The sequence below is a fragment of the Symphalangus syndactylus genome, chromosome 13, assembly GCF_028878055.3.
Source record: "Symphalangus syndactylus isolate Jambi chromosome 13, NHGRI_mSymSyn1-v2.1_pri, whole genome shotgun sequence".
Taxonomy (NCBI): domain Eukaryota; kingdom Metazoa; phylum Chordata; class Mammalia; order Primates; family Hylobatidae; genus Symphalangus; species Symphalangus syndactylus.
Window position 1 is genome coordinate 116,952,501 of NC_072435.2, and position 19,076 is coordinate 116,971,576.

The 19,076-nt window shown below is 50.5% G+C and overlaps 2 protein-coding genes across 5 annotated transcripts in view; one reads left to right on the forward strand and one right to left on the reverse strand.

The window, feature by feature from the left end:
* The window catches only part of P2RX4 (purinergic receptor P2X 4), a 23,493-nt gene extending 6,361 nt beyond the window's left edge, over window positions 1–17,132 (forward strand). Inside the window, exons 2-13 of one of the 4 annotated variants that reach the window (XM_055237779.2) lie at window positions 671–718; window positions 851–998; window positions 5,622–5,693; window positions 5,805–5,877; window positions 6,618–6,714; window positions 12,159–12,239; window positions 12,351–12,492; window positions 12,589–12,725; window positions 15,450–15,543; window positions 15,647–15,712; window positions 16,024–16,119; window positions 16,550–17,132. In XM_055237779.2, coding sequence (XP_055093754.1) covers window positions 671–718; window positions 851–998; window positions 5,622–5,693; window positions 5,805–5,877; window positions 6,618–6,714; window positions 12,159–12,239; window positions 12,351–12,492; window positions 12,589–12,725; window positions 15,450–15,543; window positions 15,647–15,712; window positions 16,024–16,119; window positions 16,550–16,576 — 1,081 coding nt within the window. In that variant the 3' untranslated portion in view covers window positions 16,577–17,132. Of the gene's footprint in view, window positions 1–670; window positions 719–850; window positions 999–5,621; window positions 5,694–5,804; window positions 5,878–6,617; window positions 6,715–12,158; window positions 12,240–12,350; window positions 12,493–12,588; window positions 12,726–15,449; window positions 15,544–15,646; window positions 15,713–16,023 lie in introns of all 4 variants that reach the window. The other 3 variants (XM_055237780.2, XM_063614699.1, XM_055237781.2) reach the window with 3 other exon arrangements.
* CAMKK2 (calcium/calmodulin dependent protein kinase kinase 2) overlaps window positions 1,151–19,076 on the reverse strand; it is a 76,943-nt gene continuing 59,017 nt past the window's right edge. Inside the window, exon 17 of the mRNA XM_055237764.2 lies at window positions 1,151–1,267. Coding sequence (XP_055093739.1) covers window positions 1,166–1,267 — 102 coding nt within the window. The 3' untranslated portion in view covers window positions 1,151–1,165. The remainder of the gene's footprint in view (window positions 1,268–19,076) is intronic.

Sequence of the window (19,076 nt, forward strand, 5' to 3'; positions counted from 1 at the left end):
CTCTGCCACTCACTAGCTGTGTGACCTTGGGCAAGTGACTTAACCTCTCTGTGTTTCCATTTCCTCCTCTGTAAAACAGAAATAATAATAATGATACCTGTCTCATAAAGTGGTCAGGATTAAATGAGTTAATACATATAAAGAGCTTAGATCAGTGCCTGGTGCCTATAAACACTCCAGTGGTAACTATTATAATTTGTATTATCCCTTGGTGATTCCCATAGGTCACAGGCATTGAAAGTGCTCAAAGGGCCAGGTGCTGTGGCTCATGCCTGTAATCCTGGCACTTTGGGAGGTCAAGGTGGGCAGATCACTTGAGGTCAGGAGTTCGAGATCAGCCTGGCCAACATGGTGAAACCCCGTCTCTACTAAAAATACAAAATTAGCCAGGCATGGTGGCACATGCCTGTAATCCCAGCTACTTGGAAGGCTGAGGCAAGATAATTGCCTGAACTCAGGAGGCGGAGGTTGCAGTGAGCCGAGATCGCGCCATTGCTCTCCAGCTTGGGCAACAAGAGCGAAACTTCGTCTCAAAAAAAAAAAAAAAGAAAGAAAGTGCTCAAATGTCATAAAGACAGTATTCATCGAGTGTCTTCTCTGTGCCATCAGTGTGCTGAGTGCTTTACCTGCACCACTTCATTTATTTCCCACAAACCCTCCTGTGGTTTAGGTGCTACTATCCCCATTTGGCAGAAGTGGAAATAGAGCCCCCTGGAAGGTACTGTAGCTTGTAAAAAGTCATGTAATTAGTCAACACCGGACTTCCCACCACTGGCCAGCAGAAGCTTCCCCATCAATTCAAATCCATTGAATCCTAATGGCAATTTAAGAGGCCTGTTTTATTTTATAGGTGGGTGTTTGTGTGGGAAAAGGGCTACCAGGAAACTGACTCCGTGGTCAGCTCCGTTACGACCAAGGTCAAGGGCGTGGCTGTGACCAACACTTCTAAACTTGGATTCCGGATCTGGGATGTGGCGGATTATGTGATACCAGCTCAGGTGTGTCTCCCACTGTGTCTTCTGTCTAACACTGACACCTTGCTCTTTACTGACTTTGCACACTTGATTAATGATTGACGTGGCCTAAGTCCTGACATCGCCGATGCCCAGAATGATTGTTTTAGTCCAAGAAAACGGTGCAGCCAGATCTCTTTTCAGCTTGGGAACTAACAGAGTGTATCCAGGCAGCTGTGGTTCCTCAGCCTGAAAGCATGGCAGGCTGAAAGACAGGAAGCCTTCCAGGTAGACATCTCGGTCTCTCTCAGGCCCTGAAAGATGAGAAAACAAATGTCTTAAATCCTGATAAAAATTCAAGTGGAAATATCACCTTTCCACATTTGGGTTTGTGTTATTGTCCCAAATCCACAAGGTAAATCTTTTCAGACAGTGTAAAAACTTTAGGCTGGGCACGGTGGCTCACACCTGTAATCCCAGCACTTTGGGAGGCTGAGGCAGGCAGATCCCTTGAGCCCAGGAGTTCGAGACCAGCCTGAGCAATGTGGTGAAACCCCCGTCTCTATAAAAAAAAAAAAAAAAAGAGAGAGAGAAAAAGAAAAAGAGACCAAAACCCAAACAAGAAGGAAACACAGACAGCAGCACGGGACTCCATCGGGAACAAAGGGAAGGGAAGACATTGTTTACTGCTGCATACTAGTCTTCAGGCTGTTAATCTGCAAAGCTCCAAGTTAAACATTGACTCTTTAGTCCTGGTAACAGCTCTGCACCACACAGTCAAACCCTGACATAGCCCTCCAGATGGCCTATGTGCTAAGGGACCGAGGGTGACCAGTATAGATAAGCTGCCAACTCTTGGCTCAGAGCTCTTGCCAGGGAAAACAAGAACTTCAGAAACTCTTTCTTCAGGTGTGTTCTTCCCCCTGCCTTCTCAAGAGAAGGGTCTTGTGGGGTGTCCAGAGAGGAGACCGAGCTATTGAGCCATAAAGGTCAAGTGGAAGGACTGGGTGCTGTGGCTCACGCCTGTAATCCCAGCACTTTGGGAGGCCGAGGCAGCTGTATCACGAGGTCAAGAGATTGAGACCATCCTGGCTAACACGGTGAAACCTTGTCTACTAAAAATACAAAATTAGCGGGGTGTGGTGGTGGGCGCCTGTAGTCCCAGCTACTAGGGAGGCTGAGGCAGGAGAATCTCTTGAACCTGGGAGGCGGAGGTTGTAGTGAGCCAAGATGGTGCCACTGCACTCCAGCCTGGTGACAGAGCAAGACTCCGTCTCAAAAAAAAAAAAAAAAAAGATCAAGTGGAACAGGGGATTTGTAGTTGGCTGGAGGGGGCAGTCCTGTTAGCATGCACCTGTCTCAGCAGAGAGACAGCTGCCTCCTATGCAGGCATAGCCTTGTCCTGGTGAGCTCTGGGAATGTCATGCTCGGTGTGTTTACTGGGCGGATGAGGAAGGGCACAAGCCCCACTTTTGTCCCTTGGTGGAAAGGAGCACCCCCAACTCAGCCTTTGGTGGATCTGGGCAGGGGCTGTGTGAGTTCCCCAGGGCCTTCCTCATGAGCTTTCACAATGTCTGTGTTCTTCGTAGATGGAACACAGTCATCTATTGGCAGCCCCTTGGCTCATCTCCTGATTGAAATTCCCCTTAATTTGAAGTAGATAAGAGATAGGAAACAGACCAGATGTGGTGGTTCATGCCTGTAATCTCAACACTTTTGGAGGCCAAGGCAGAAGGATCACTTGAGCCCAGGAGTTTGAGGCTGAAGTGAACTGTGATCACGCCACTGCACTCCAGCTAGGGCAATAGAGCAAGACCCCAACTCTAAAAGAGAGAGAAAGAAGGAGAGATAGGAAACAAAAAGTAGACCATACTGGATTGCTCCAAGTATAACTCAGGAGAGTCGTAGGAGCGGCCTTCTCTAACACCAAACGCGGAGTGTGTTTGTACATTGAACACCTGGGAACATGACAGCGTGGCGGGAGAGAGGCTGCAGCTCATGCCACGTCCTCACGCCTGCTCCTGTGGCCTTCTCCTTGTCTCCCAACATAGTTTGCCCTAGGCTTTTGGAGGACGCCAGCTGTTCCTAGAGCTTCCACCACTTGTCAGACGTGGGGTTGGGGATGTCTATAGACTGGTTGGTTTCTGAGTTGCCCTGATCCTCAAGATGGCTCCCACTACTGACCGTTCTTCTCAGCAGTGTGAAATGCTGAAAGCTTTGGGCATCTCCTTTTAAAATGCCTGGGCCCAGCCAGGTGCAGTGGCTTACGCCTGTAGTCCCAGCACTTTTGGAGGCCAAGGCAGGAGGATCACTTGAGCTCAGGAGTTCAAGACCAGCCTGGGCAATATAGTGAGACCCCATCTTGATTGGATGGGTGGTGGATGGATGGATGGATAGATGGATGGATGGATGGATGGATAGATAGATAGATAGATAGATAGATAGATAGATAGATAGATAGATAGATATAGATAAATGATAGGAGAAAGAAAAAGAAAGAAAAGAGAAGAGAGAAGAGAAAAGAAAGAAAAGGAATAGATAGGATAGATGACAGGTAGATGATAGGATAGATTAGATAGGTGATAGATAATAGATAAATAGAAAACAGATGATAGATATAGGATAGATTAGATAGACAGATAATAGATAGATTAGATTAGATAGATGGATACCAGCCCCCAGTGAGAGGAGGATCCAACTAGAATCTTTTGGGGTCTTTGCCTTTTATTCCTTATATGAGGAGGTCATTATCAGCAATTTTTCAGTCTCATCCCTAGCAAATTGCTTTCCAGAAACTCTAAATCAATTATTTGGCACCTTTATACGTATAAGGAGGAAACAGAACCTTCTCAAAGAGAAATGTCACTTGCTGACCCTGACCGAGTCTTCTCTAGAATGTTTTATTTATCATTTCAGTTAGGAAAGAAAACCAGCCAGATTTGAGCCCCATGAGGCCTCATGTTTTTATTCCTCTGAGATCATCTGATTGGCAGGGAATGTTTTTAGCACTTGTTGGCTCTTTCCCTCAATAAGTCAAGTTTGATTGAGAAACCATTGTTTCAGTTTGCAGACCCCCCCCCCTTTTTATAACTGCAGTCAAATTCACTTACAGAAATTAACCACTTTAAGTCAGGCACAGTGGCTCATGCTTGTAATCCCAGCACTTTGGGAGGCTGAGGCAGGTAGATCACTTGAGGCCAGGAGTTGGAGACCAGCCTAGCCAACATGGTGAAATCCTATCTCTACTAAAAATACAAAAATTAGCCAGGTGTGGTGGTGTACACCTGTAGTCCCAGCTACTCAGAAGGGTGAGGCTAGAGAATCGCTTGAACCCAGGAGGCGGAGATTGCAGTGAGCCAAGATCGTGCCACTGCCCTGCAGCCTGGGCGACAGAGCAAGGCTCCATCTCAAATAAATAAATAAATAAGAAAGAAATTAACCATTTTAAAATGAAAAATTCAGCACATTTAGTGCATTCAGTGTTATGCAAGCATCACCTCTATCTAGTTCAAAACATTTCCATCACCCCAAAGGGAAGCCTCGTATGTTACACAACCACTCCGCATTCCCCACTTCTCCCACTCCCTGGCAACCCCTAAGTGCTTTGTCTCTATGGACTTGACTGTTCTGGAAATTTCACATCAATGTAATCGTGTCCTGTGTGGCCTTTGTGTCTGGCTTCTTTCAGCATCATGTTTTTGGGGTTCATCCGTGTTGTAGCCTGTGTCAGTGGTTTATTCCTTTATTTTATTATTTTATTTGTTGAGATGAAGTCTCACTTCGTCACCCAAGCTGGAGTGCACTGGTGTGATCTCGGCTCACTGCAACCTCTGCCTCCCGGGTTCCAGTGATTCTCCTGGCTCAGCCTCCTGAGTAGCTGGGATTACCGGTGCCTGCCACCACATCCGGCTCCGTGTGTGTGTGTGTGTGTGTGTGTGTGTGTGTGTGTTTTAGTAGAGACGAAGTTTCACCATGTTGGCCAGGCTGATCTGGAATTCTTGACCTCAGGTGATCCGCCTGCCTCAGCCTCCCAAAGTGCTGGGATTACAGGTGTGAGCCACCGTGCCTGGCCCCTTCATTCCTTTTCATTCATGGCTGAATCACATTCCATTGTGTGACTAGACTAGGACAGACATTTGGGCTGTTTCCACTTTTTTTTTTTTTTTTTGAGACAGAGTCTCATTGTGTCATCCAGGCTGGAGTGCAGTGGCGTGATCTCGGCTCACTGCAACCTCTGACTCCTGGATTCAAGCAATTCTCCTGCCTCAGCCTCCCAAGTAGCTGGGACTACAGGCGCCCACCACCACGCCTGGCTAATTTTTGTATTTTTAGTAGAGACGGGGTTTCACTGTGTTGACCAGGCTGGTCTTGAACTCCTGACCTCATGATCCGCCCGCCTCAGCCTCCCAAAGTGCTGGGATTACAGGCTTGAGCCACCGCGCCTGACCTGTTTCCACCTTTTGGCTCTTGTGAAAAGTGTTGCTCTGAATATTTATGTACAAGGATTTGTTTGAGTCGCCGTTTTCCATTAGGTTATAAACTTTGATGGGAGAGAGCGGGAGACCATGCGGTCAGTGTTTGAGTTGTCCTCTTCAGTCAGCGTCTGCCTTTCTTGGCTCTCCATGAGTCCTCTGAGCGTGACTTGCCCGTGCTCTCTCCCCTCTGCAGGAGGAAAACTCCGTCTTCGTCATGACCAACGTGATCCTCACCATGAACCAGACCCAGGGCCTGTGCCCCGAGGTAGGAGGGCCCCCGGGGAAGAGCTCCAGGCCCCACACCCCTCTCCACGCCTGTCCACCTGTGTGTGGGGCCTGACCACGTGGACCTTGTTTTCACTCCTTCTTTTTCCAGATTCCAGATGAGACCACTGTGTGTGAATCAGATGCCAGCTGTACTGCCGGCTCTGCTGGCACCCACAGCAACGGTACGAGCTTGCGGCCTCCTGGGGAGGGCAGCCCCTGAGCAGATCGCCCCCACTGTGGAGCCTCTCTGATAGAGAAATCCTCCCAATTCCTTCACGTGACCCTGGGTGAGCCAGGTGTCGAGGTTGGGGTCCTGGAACCCTCTCTACATTCACTGCTGTCATTGGAGCCCCACAAACCATCCCAGCTCTTGCCCTACTCTCAATTTTGTTTTTTGGTTTTTGGTTTTTTTTTTTTTTTTTTTTTGAGCCAGAGTCTCGCTCTGTTGCCCAAGCTGGAGTGCAGTGGCGTGATCTCGGCTCACTGCAACCTCCACCTCCCAGGTTCAAGCAATTCTCCTGCCTCAACCTCCCGAGTAGCTGGGATTACAGGCACGCGCCACCACGCCCAACTAATTTTTGTACTTTTGGTAGAGATGGGGTTTTACCATGTTGGCCAGGCTGGTCTCGAACTCCTGACCTCGTGATCCACCCGCCTCAGCCTCCCAAAGTGCTGGGATTACAGGCATGAGCCACCGTGCCTGGCCTCTTGTCCCATTCTTTAGCTTGGCATCACCCTGGCTGAGATGTGGCCAGCACACAGGTGCCGATTGGAACTCCTGGACACCGACACTGTCTAAATCCCAGATTTGCACAGCTCAAGACTGGCACGTGGGAGGCTGGATGGGACTCTCACTCTCTACTCCAAAAAGGTAGAAAATAGGAGACCCCTGTGGACGTGGGACCCCCCCTTGTGCTTGTAGGAGTCTCAACAGGCAGATGTGTACCTTTCAACCGGTCCGTCAAGACGTGTGAGGTGGCAGCCTGGTGCCCGGTGGAGGATGACACACACGTGCCACAGTGAGTCCAGCCCTAGGGAAGGAAGTGCTTTTTTTTTTTTTTTGAGACACAGTTTCACTCTGTACCCCAGGCTGGAGTGCAGTGGTGCGACCTTGGCTCACCACAACCTCTGCCTCCTGGGTTCAAGCGATTTTCTGTGCCTCAGCCTCCCGAGTAGCTGGGATTACAGGCGTCCGCCACCACGCCCAGCTAATTTTTTGTATTTTTAGTAGAGATGGGGTTTTGCCATGTTGGCCAAGCTGGTCTCCAACTCCTGACCTCAAGTGATCCACCTGCCTTGGCCTCCCAAAGTGCTGGGATTACAGGCAGGAGCCACCACACCCAGCCAGAAGCCACCACACCCAGCCGGAAGCACCTTCAACTCTGGGTGTCAGCCTTGAGCAGAGGTGGTCAAGGAGTTACACCTGTGTGTTTCTGGTGTCTGTGTGGAGTCAGGCTGCCCTAGGATGGCTGCTGTCAGCCACAAGGCAGCGACCATCAGTGGCAAGGTGGGCCACAAGTGTCTGTCACTCACGAGAAGGGTGCAGGTGACCTCCTTGTATGTTAGGACTCTGTCAGTTGCAAATAACTGACAGGAAACAGTTCTCAGTGCCTTAAGCACATGTACACACACACACACACACACACACACACACACATGCATGCACAGCGGGGGAAAGTGTATTGTTCGGCTAACCAAAAAGATCCAGCGTGGCCATGAGAATCTTGTGCCACGCTGAGGCAGAAGAATCTCTTGAACCTGGGAGGCAGAGGTTGCTGAGCTGAGATGGTGCCACTGCACTCCCTCCTGGGCAACAGAGGCCACTGCACTCCTGCCTGGGCGACAGAATGAGGGATAAAGGACAACACCCTAGTCTCCCCTCCTGGCTCTGCGTCCCTCCATGCCAGCTTCACTCGCAGGACCCACAGCATAGCCCAGGAGGCAGCGCTGCACTTACAGCCCCCCAAGGCTGAGTCTCCCTTTCCAGCTGTCCCTGGAGATTCTAGACCTGTCCATCATCACATCAGCGGCCATATCTCTCAACACATCTCTGTGGCTGGGGCATGGGTTTTGCTTATCAGCTTGGGCCTGGGTCACATGCCCACCTCTGCAGCTGGGACTAGAGTCAGACCCACCCAAGTGACACAGGCAAGCATTGGGGAGATATGGCTTCCAAAGGACATTTGGGGTTCTGTTACCAGAAAAGCTGGGAGCACATGCTGGGAAGAAAACAACAGATGTTTGCTACAGTGTATTTTAAACTAAACTAGACAGGTTCGTCCTGGCACGGTGGCTCATGCTGTAATCCTAGCACTTTGGGAGGCTGAGGCAGGCGGATCATCTGAGGCCAGGAGTTCGAGACCAGCCTGGCCAACATGGAGAAACCCCGTCTCTACTAAAAATACAAAAATTAGCTGGGCATGGTGGCGGTCGTCTGTAATCCCAGCTACTTGGGAGGCCGAGGTAGGAGAATTGCTTGAACCCGGGAAGTGGAGGTTGCAGTAAGCTGAGATCGCTCTTCTGTACTCTAACCTGGGCGACAGAGAGAGACTCTGTCTCAAAAAATAAAAATTTTAGAAAATAAATAAAAATTTAAAAATCAACTAAACTAGCCAGGTTCAAGGTTGCTCTAGAATAACATTCTTCGTGGTTGTAATTGGCTGTGCTTCGTGGGGTGGAGTCCAGGGAGCGCTCTGAGAAGTGCGTGCAGCCCAGGGCCTTTCTCACCGAGAGCGCAGACTGAGGCCTCCATGAGCCCCGGGGAGCAGGAAGTCACTGAACCTCATCCTGGGTGTGTTGAGACAGAAGGAAAGGCTGAGAACTGCAGATTTAGAGATTGCTAAGGCAAAGGAAGGAGATAGGAAAAGAAAAGGAATCCTAGCATCTTAGAGCTGGAGAGGATCTCACAGAGCTGTGCTCTCCAGCACAGGAGACTCTGGCCACGTGTGGCTATTGAAAATGGAAATATGGCTGGGTCCGAAAGGAGATGGGCTGTCCATAGGAAGTGCACTCATCATCAAATCCGATTTTTTTTTTTTTTTTTTTTTTTTTGAGACGAAGTCTCACTCTGTCGCCCAAGCTGGAGTGCAGTGGCGTGATCTCGGCTCACTGCAACCTCTGCCTCCCGGGTTCAAGTGATTCTCCTGCCTCAGCCTCCTGAGTAGCTGGGATTATAGGCACCCCCCCACCACACCTTGCTAATTTTTGTATTTTTAGTAGAGATGGGGTTTCACTATGTTGGCCAGGCTGGTCTCGAACTCCTGACCTCAGGTTATCCACCTGTCTCAGTCTCCCAAAGTGCTGGGATTACAGGTGTGAGCCACCGCGCCCAGCCTGATTCTGAATATTTATTTTTTATTTATTTTTATTTATTTATTTATTTATTTATTTTTGAGACAGAGTCTCATTCTGTCGCCCAGGCTGGAGTGCAGTGGCGCCATCTCTGCTCACTACAAGCTCTGCCTCCTGTGCTCACGCCATTCTCCTGCCTCAGCCTCCCAAGTAGCTGGGATTACTGGGACCCACCACCACACCCAGCTAATTTTTTCTGTAGTTTTAGTAGAGACGGGGTTTCACTGTGTTGGCCAGGATGGTCTCGATCTCCTGACCTCATGATCCGCCCGCCTCGGCCTCCCAAAGTGCTGGGATTACAGGCGTGAGTCACCGCGCCCAGCCCTGAATATTTATTATGAAAAAAAGAATGTATAATATCTCATTGATTTTTTTGTGTTAGTTACATGTTAAAGTAATATTTTGGGTTACTGTCCAAAATTTTACTTGTTTCTTTTACTTTGTAACGTGGCTATTAGGAAACTTTAAATTGGAGTGTGGCTTGTAGTTGTGTCTCATAAGATGCTTTTTTTTGACACAGGATCTTGCTCTGTCACCCAGTGCAGTGATAACGATCATGGCTCACTGCAGCTTCGAACTCCTGGACTCAAGTGATCTTCCTGCCTCATCCTCCTGTGTAGCTGGGACCACAGGGGCGCACCACCATGCCCAGCTAACTTATTTTTTGTAGAGACAGGGTCTCGCCATGTTGCCCAGGCTGGTCTTGAACTCCTGGGCTCAAGCAACCCACCTGCCTTAGCCTCCCAAAGTGCTGGGATTACAGCGTGAGCTACCACACCTGGCCTCACAATATACTTTTATTGGACACTGTTAAAGATCTAATGCAGTGTAAAATGATTTTTAAGTGCACACTGATGTAAGAAATAACACTGGCCAGGCACGGTGGCTCATGCCTATAATCTCAGCACTTTGGGAGGCAGAGACGGGTGGATCACTTGAGGCCAGGAGTTCAAAACCAGCCTGGCCAACATGGTGAAACCCCCTCTCTACTAAAAATATAAAAATTAGCCAGGCGTGGTGGTGCGCCCCTGTAATCCCGCTACTCAGGAGGCTGAGGCACGAGAATTGCTTGAACCTGGGAGATGGAAGTTGCAGTGAGCCGAGATCATGCCACTGTGCTCCAGCCTGGGCGACAGAATAAGACTCTGTCTCAAAAACAAAACAAAAAATAAAACGTTTTGGAACTAGATAGAGGTGATGATTGCACAACATTACGAATGTACTAAATGCCACAGAATTGTCCAGTTTAAAATGGTTAATTTTATGTTATGTGAATTTCATCTCAATTTCTCTAAAAAGGTGAGTTGATCTTAAAGTATTACATATGAGGTACACAGGTGTGTGTGTGTGGGTGTTATGGTACAGGAAATGACAAAAACTTGAACACCCCTGTTGTAAGCCATCCCTCTTGAGGGAGTGGGGACTTTGAAAACCTGAGAGAAGTCCAGGCATGGTGGCCGATGCCTGTAATCCCAGCACTTTGGGAGACCGAGGTGGGTGGATCACCTGAGGTCAGGTGTTCGAGACCAGCCTGGCCAACATGGTGAAACCCCATCTCTACTAAAAATATGAAAAAATTAGCCAGGCGTGGTGGTGCACGCCTGTAACCCCAGCTACTCAGGAGGCTGAGGCAGGAGAATCACTTGAACCCAGAGGTTGCAGTGAGCTGAGATTGCAGCATTGCAATCCAGTCTGAGCAACAGGAGCAAGACTCCATCTCAAAAAAAACACCTGAGAGAAGCTCCTTGGTCCCAGCCTTTCTCTGACAGCAGCAATGACAGGCTCAGCTCTCCTCAGAGTGCGGCCCTGTCACTGGCCTTGCTCCTGTCTCAGGGCTGGGAAGACTGTTGACGTTGTCATTCCAAAGATCCCACCTGGATCAGGGGAACATCCCCCACAGAAGAGTTAGCCGTACAGTGCCAGATTCTCCAGGAGAAATTCACCAAAGAAATGGAGTCCCCTTGGGGACAGATTCAACTTGTATTGTCAGCCAGGAGCTGACGTGGCACTTCTGACAAGAGGCGGGCGCACCTGCTGGCAGGTGCTTTGTGCACTTTTCAGACAGACCAGGATCCAGCCTGTAGGCAAATTTACTTTTGCTTTGACTTGTAAAACCGGATCTGCCCAGCCTTCATTCTTTCCCTGGAGAACACCTGAGGCCCCAAAGCCTGGCCTACTGTGAGGCCACAAATCCCCTCCCTGCTTAGCAATTCAGTTTTCACTGCCTTGGGGGAGAGGGCCTGCTCTTCCTTGAGAGGAAGAACCTGGAAGGCTTGGCTCAGTGTCTTCTCTTGGAAGAGAAGAAGAGTGTGTATGCAGAAGGGAGTAGAAAATGCTAGACATGTTTCATCTTCTTGACAAAATGGCATTGTAAGATGTGTGTATATGTTTTTAAAAATATTACATAGGGGCTGAACATGGTGGCCCACTCCTGTAGTCCGGCACAGAGAGGCCGAGGTGGGAGGATCGCTTGAGGTCAGCAGTTCCAGGCCAGCCTGGGCAATGTAGCAAGACTTTGTCTCTACAAAAAAAAAAAAAAAAATTTAATTAGCCAGGCATGGTGATGCATGCTTGTATTTCCAGCTACTTGAGAGGCTGAGGTAGGAGAATCCCTTGAGCCTGGGAGGTGGAGGCTACAAGAAGCCTTGTTCATGCAATTTACTCCAGCCTGGGCAACAGAGCAAGACCCTGTCTCAAAAATATACATAGGTTGGGCGTGGTAGCTCATGCCTGTAATCTCAGCACTTTGGGAGGCTGAAGCAGGCAGATCACTTGAGGCCAGGAGTTGGAGACCAGCCTGATCAACATGGTGGAACCCCGTCTCTACTAAAAATACACAAAAAGTTAACCAGGCATAGTAGCACACGCCTGTAATCCCAGCTACACAGGAGGCTGAGGCAGGAGAATTGCCTGAACCCGGGAGGCTGAGGTTGCAGTGAGCTGAGATCGTGCCATTGCACTCAAGCCTGGGTGACAGAGTGACTCCATCTCAAAAAAATAAATAAAATATATATACACACATACACACTATACATATTTTATATATATAGCATGGGTATGTATTTGTATATATTTGTATTTTATTAACAGTAATGTTATCATTGTTTTTCAGACCTGCTTTTTTAAAGGCTGCAGAAAACTTCACTCTTTTGGTTAAGAACAACATCTGGTATCCCAAATTTAATTTCAGCAAGTAAGTGGTGGCCAGGTGTGTGAGTTCACCAGGGTCTTGGAGAAACTTACGGCTCTTCCCTCTTCTCTGAGGTTTTTGTCGCTCTGATTTCCTGCTTCCTCTCAACTTTAGGAGGAATATCCTTCCCAACATCACCACTACTTACCTCAAGTCGTGCATTTATGATGCTAAAACAGATCCCTTCTGCCCCATATTCCATCTTGGCAAAATAGTGGAGAACGCAGGACACAGCTTCCAGGACATGGCTGTGGAGGTGGGTGCGGGCCCTGGCTCTCCTGACCCGGCCCTGGAGGCGTCTTGTGCCAAGCGCTGAGGAAAGCCTTGCCGTGTCTCTGCTGCTCACCCCCAGGGAGGCATCATGGGCATCCAAGTCAACTGGGACTGCAACCTGGACAGAGCCGCCTCCCACTGCTTGCCCAGGTACTCCTTCCGCCGCCTGGATACACGGGACGTCGAGCACAACGTGTCTCCTGGCTACAATTTCAGGTGGGCGTGAGCTTGGGCCCCTCGCTCATGTTGTGGGGGGTGCTGGTGGCTGGGTACGCGCCAGTGGGCCGCCCACTGAAGACCAGCACTCAGGCAGCACCCCATGGGCAGGCTGCCGGTCCCCCGTCCAAGGTGGCGGGAAGGCCATGCTGGTAAAAGGCCCTTAGTAGTGTCCTGCTCCGGGGCCATCCCGGCCCCCGAGACCCCTCCTTGCCCTTTCCCGCCGCAAGAAATGTGTTGAGATGGTTCTTAGAGCAGCCAGGAGAGGCTGGGGGCTCGAGCTTTCCAGCGCCAGGCTCAGCCATGACCTCCATTCACTGTCTCGAGGAGCGGATGATCTCGTGATCCTCCAGTCCAAAGGCCTCTGGGGCCTGGCGCAGGAATTGGTTTCTCGAAGGTTGAACCAGTGCCAGAATCTCCAGAGTGCAGGGGACACAGGATTGAGGCCCCTGAAAGGCCTTGCTGGGTTCCCTGCTGCAAATGCTGTCATCTCGGTGTCCTGGGGCAGGTGTAAGCGAGTCCCACAAACAGTGGCTTGCAACCACAGGACTTGATTCTGTCGCAGTTCTGGAGGCCACAACCTAAAATCCAGGCGTCAGCAGGGCCGTGCTCGCTCTGAAGGCTCTGGAGAGAGTCCTTACTTGTCTCTCCTGGCTTCTGGTAGCCCATGGCATTCCTTGGTTTGTGGACGCATAACTCAAGTCTCTGCCTCTGCCGTCACGAGGCCTTCTGCCCTGTGTCTCTGTGTCTTTTCTTCTTGTAAGGACATCAGTTACTGAATTTAGGGCCCACCCTACTCTAGTATGCCTCATCTTAACAAATTACGTCTGCCAAGATCCTATTTCCAAATAAGGTCACACTCCCAGGCTTCAGGTAAATGTAAATTTTTGGGGACACACTGTTCAACTCACTACAGCTGATGATCTCATGACGGGGTCTTATTGCCACTTCCTCGAGGCAGCAGAATCTGTAGCCAGGTACATTTCCATGTACCCTTTGTTGCATTTTTCACACTCCTTAAAAAATAGGCCCTCCAGGCCAGGCACAGTGACTCACGCCTGTAATCCTAGCACTTTGGGAGGCCAAGGCGGGCAGATCACCTGATGTCGGGAGTTCAAGACCAGCCTGGCCAGCATGGCGAAAGCCCTTCTCTACTAAAAAAAAATACAAAAATTAGCAGGGCATGGTGGCGCATGCCTGTAATCCCAGCTGCTTGGGAGGCTGAGGCAGGAGAATCACTTGAGCCAGGGAGGCAGAGGTTGCAGTGAGCCGAGATCGCACTGCTGCACTCCAGCCTGGGCGACAAAGCAAGTCTTTGTCTCAGGGGGAAAAAAAAGGCCCTGCAAGGACGCTCCTGGGCGCGTTCAGCGGTGCTTTGGGCTGCACTTGCCTCCCCCTAGTGGTGACGTGTGGAATCCCATCCATACGGGATCCTAAGACCTGTGTAATTGTAGGATCTGCTGTCCTTTTGAAACTTCTGGCTCATTGAGTAAAGCAGCTATTTGAATTTTTCTTTTCTAGCAGTTAGATTTGTGTTATTCCATCTCTTACTGTCACACACTTCTTGTGGAAACCTCAAGCTTAGGTCAGAGCCCTAAAACAGAAAGACCTCAGGACGCCTATCCCCCGACCTCGGGCAGCACCAGGTCCTGCCTGAGTCTCCCAGGCCTGGCCCATGGCATAGAAGTTGTGGGCCAGATAGAGCATGGAGCTAGGGTGCGGGCCGAGGCTCCTGGTGGGTCCCTGGAGAACACGGGGCAGCAGATGGTATGTCTTGATGGTTCTTCACCAACCATCCATCCCCTGCTCACGCGTGTGCGCTCTCTCTCTCTCTCTCATATATATATATATGTGGCCTTTTGCGTCTGGCTCCTTCCCCTTAGCCTGATGTTTTCAAGCTTCATCCATGTTGTAGCCTGTGTCAGTACCTCGTCTCTTTTTATGGCCAAATAATATTCTGTTGTGTTGACAGATGACGTTTTGTTCATCTATCTGCGTGACGAATCAGTGGTTCTTTTTGTTGTTGTTGTTGTTCTTGAAGACTGTGTGCACAGAATCAATGTTTCTTTGAAAAAATAAAAAAATAAAAAAGCCGGGGGTCGAGAGATTGAGACCATCCTGGCCAACTTGGTGAAACCCCGTCTCTACTAAAAAATCCAAAAATTAGCTGGGTGTGGTGGTGGGCACCTGTAGTCCCAGCTACTCGGGAGGCTGAGGCAGGAGAATTGCTTGAACCCGGGAGGCGGAGGTTGCAGTGAGCCAAGATTGATGCCCCTACACTCCAGCCTGGCAACAGAGGGAGACCATCTCAAAAAAAAAAAAAAAAAAAAAAAAAGGCCCTGCACTGATGCTGTGTTTGGGGCTGGCTTAGTCCCCTCCTGCAATGCTGGCTGGTCACATTCTTACTGTTGGATGTTGGAGGCCAGGGTCCCTTGAGGGAGGCAGGCAAGATGTACCAGGTGGGATGTTGAGAGCAAACTGTTCAGGTTCAGGAGAGGACGGTGGTGCTGGAGGAGGAGGTCTCCCTGTGCCCCTCCACCTCGTGGGCCCCGCATCCTCCTGCTTGCACAGCCTGCCTCAGCCAGGAGAGGCCCCGAGCCGCTCCAGCATCCGTTCAGCCGGCAGAGTGGACCATTCGCCTGTGCCAGCTCCACTCTAACATCCTCTCACAGGGCCCAAGGTCCTGCCCCAGCCATCTCCCCGATCCATCCTCTTTCCCCTCAGGTTTGCCAAGTACTACAGAGACCTGGCTGGCAACGAGCAGCGCACGCTCATCAAGGCCTATGGCATCCGCTTCGACATCATCGTGTTTGGGAAGGTAGCTCGCCGCCACTGGCTCCCCTCCGTCACTCCCTGCAGGGACAAGGGGCCTCTCCCTGCCCCTGCAGAAACACTTTTTTTCTTTTTCTCTGTCTTGGCAGGCAGGGAAATTTGACATCATCCCCACTATGATCAACATCGGCTCTGGCCTGGCGCTGCTAGGCATGGTGAGTGGTTTAGGCCCTGCCTTCACCCTCACGGTGAGGTGAGACCCTGGGCTGGGGTCCTGGTCCTGGCCCTGGGCCCTAGACCTCAGATGAGTTTCTAGACTTGACCCTCCCACCTTCTTTCCCTTGGCCCCCAGCCCTCCTCCCACCTTCCCTTCGCCAAGACCACCCCCCTCGGGTCCCAGCCTCTCCCAAGAGATGGGAGTGCCTTTCCATTCCGGTAAAGATTCCAGGCTTCTCAGGAAGGGGCATGCAAAGAATAAGATGGGCTGCAAGCATCCTGGCTTACTTTCCCCCTGTGCTAAATTCAGGCGACCGTGCTGTGTGACATCATAGTCCTCTACTGCACGAAGAAAAGACTCTACTATCGGGAGAAGAAATATAAATATGTGGAAGATTACGAGCAGGTAGGCCCCTCCTGGCCCCCAGCAGGCACAGACCTCTCATCTCCCAGGTGTGGGAGCCCTCGGCGTGGGCCCGTCTGGGGAGGCCCTTCTGCAGAGGCTGGCACCAGTGTGGCGTGGTGTCCCCATTAACCCAGGCAGTCTCGCCACTCTCAGCAGCCGCGCCATCCCTAAGCCCCTGTACTAGATTGACTCTTTAAACCCAGCCTCGTTTCAATGAGCGACATCTCAGGTTGGTGATGATAGTGCATGCTCTGAGAACGCCTGTGCGCACACACGACTTCAGTTCACCTTGCCGAACAGGAAGGGTTGGGTTCCAGGCCTGGGACCAACTTGAGAACCCCTGGCGGTGAATTCCCGGGCGCACAACTCCCTCCCGCCTGCCACAAGGGGTCCTGGGGGCACCTTGATCTGCTTGTGTCCTTCTTTGCAGGGTCTTGCTAGTGAGCTGGACCAGTGAGGCCTACCCCACGCCTGGGCTCTCCACGGCCCCATCGAAGAACAGAGAGGAGGAGGAGGGAGAAATGGCCGCCATATCACCCCAGAGAAATTTCTGGAATCTGATTGAGTCTCCACTCCACAAGCACTCAGGGTTCCCCAGCAGCTCCTGTGTGTTGTGTGCAGGATCTGTTTGCCCACTCGGCCCAGGAGGTCACCAGTTTGTTCTTGGCTGGGTCAACTCTGTTATTCCCGCAACCTGGGGTTGTCGAGGGTGTGCTGGCCCGAGGCAGTGGCACTGCTGTGGCTTTCAGGGCTGGAGCTGGCTTTGCTCAGAAGCCTCCTGTCTCCAGCTGTCTCCAGGACACGCCCAGTCCTCTGAGGCACGGCGGCTCTGTTCAAGCACTTCATGCGGCAGGGGAGGCCGCCTGGCTGCAGTCACTAGACTTGTAGCAGGCCTGGGCTGCAGGCTTCCCCCGACCATTCACTGCAGCCATGAGGCAGAGCTGGCATTTCTCCTCAGAGAAGCGCTGTGCTAAGGTGATCGAGGACCAGACATTAAAGCGTGATTTTCTTAATCCCTGTCTGTTGTCTCGTAGCATGTGCTAGAACTTTCCTTCCTACCCTTTTAAGACAACCAGTAAATCCACTTGTCCGGCTCACTGTGCTCAGAAAAGGTCCATGGGATGGTCTATTTCTGGCACTTATGCACATTTTCCCCTACTTCTTTATTTATTTATTTTTGAGGCAGAGTCTCACTGTCGCCCAGGCTGGAGTGCAGTGGTGCAATATCGGCTCATTGCAACCTCCACCTCCCGGGTTCAAGCGATTCTCCTGCCTCAGCCTCCCAAGTAGCTGGGATTACAGGCACGTGCCACCATGCCCAGCTAATTTTTGTATTTTTAGTAGAGACGGGGTTTCACCATATTGGCCAGCCAGGCTGGTCTCGAACTCCTGACCTCAAATGATCCACCCGCCTCAGCCTTTCAAAGTGATTGGATTACAGGGGTGCACCACCACACCTGGCCTATTTATTTTTATTACCCAGGCTGGAGTGCAGTGGTGCGATCACTGCTCACTGCAGCCTCCACCTCCTGGGTTTAAGCGATCCTCCTACCTCAGCCTCCCATAGTGCTGGGATTACAGGCATGAGCCACTGCACCCAGCCGCCTACTTTTTAAAGCCTAATAATTTCTGTCATTAGCTTGTCTTCCTATACAGTTCACAGGACACTTTTTCTCTAGTGACATCTTACCTGTGCTTCCATTTTGACATAAAATTACAATTCTATGCTGTGGGTAACACAATTTTTGGTAACATGGAAGTGGCTTCCTCTCCCCTCCCCATTTGCTTCCCCAAAGTCTCCAACCAAAAGCAGCAGCACGCATACCTAGCTCCGCACAGGTTCGAAATGTGATGAAGCTATTTCCAGCTGCAACTTCACACCAACTAAATGTTTGTGTTTTTTTGTTTTTGAGACAGAGTCTTGCCCTATTGCCCAGGCTGGAGTGCAGTGGCATGATCTCGGCTCACTGCAACCTCTGCCTCCCGGATTCAAGCAATTCTCCTGCCTCAGCCTCCCAAGTAGCTGGGATTACAGGCATCTGCCACCACACCCAGCTAATTTTTGTATTTTTAGTAGAGACAGAGGTTCACCATGTTGGCCAGGCTGGTCTCGAACTCCTGACCTCATGATCCACCGCCTCAGCCTCCCAAAGTGCTGGGATTACAGGCATGAACCAGCGCACCCGGCCACACACCAGCTGAATTTTCCATCAGGTATTCAGAATTCCCCTAGAGGAAGCAGTTTGCCCTTCGCCTCTGCCATGAATTCACTTCCAAGTACTGAGGGGAACCATTATTTTAGAAATACTCCGCTTCTGCTGGATAAATGGCCAAGCTGGGTTTTTCTTGCTTTTGGAATAAAAAAAAAAAGTTTACCAACTCCCTTTATTGAAGCTCTGGCTCATGCTGCCTTTTAAAAAAAATGCTTGTTGCCTATAATCCCAGGACTTTGGGAGGCCAAGGTGGATCATTTAAGCACAGACATTCAAGACCAGCCCGGTCAACATGGTGAGACCCTATCTCTACAAAAAATTAAATTAGCCGGGTGTGGTGGTGTACATCTGTAGTTCCAGCTACTTGGGTGGCTGAAGCCGGAGGATCACTTGAGCCCAGGAGGTTGAGGCTGCAGTGAGCTGTGATGGTGCCACTGTACTCCAGCCTGGGCACCAAAGTGAGACCCTGTCTGAAAAAATAAAAAGTGCTTGCTTAGGCACATGGGTCAAATGAAGCTGGAATGTTTAGGAATGGTGATATGGGCTGAATGTGTCTACCAAAATTCACATGTTGGAAACTTAACCCCCAATGCAACCTTATTGGGAGGCGAAGCCTTGGGGAGGTGACTGAGTCAGGATTGCGCTGCCCTCATGAATGGGGTCGGTGCCCTATACGAGGGCTAGAGAGGGAGATCATCCCGTCTGCCTTGCCACTGTCTGCCATGTGAGGACAAGTGTTCCTCC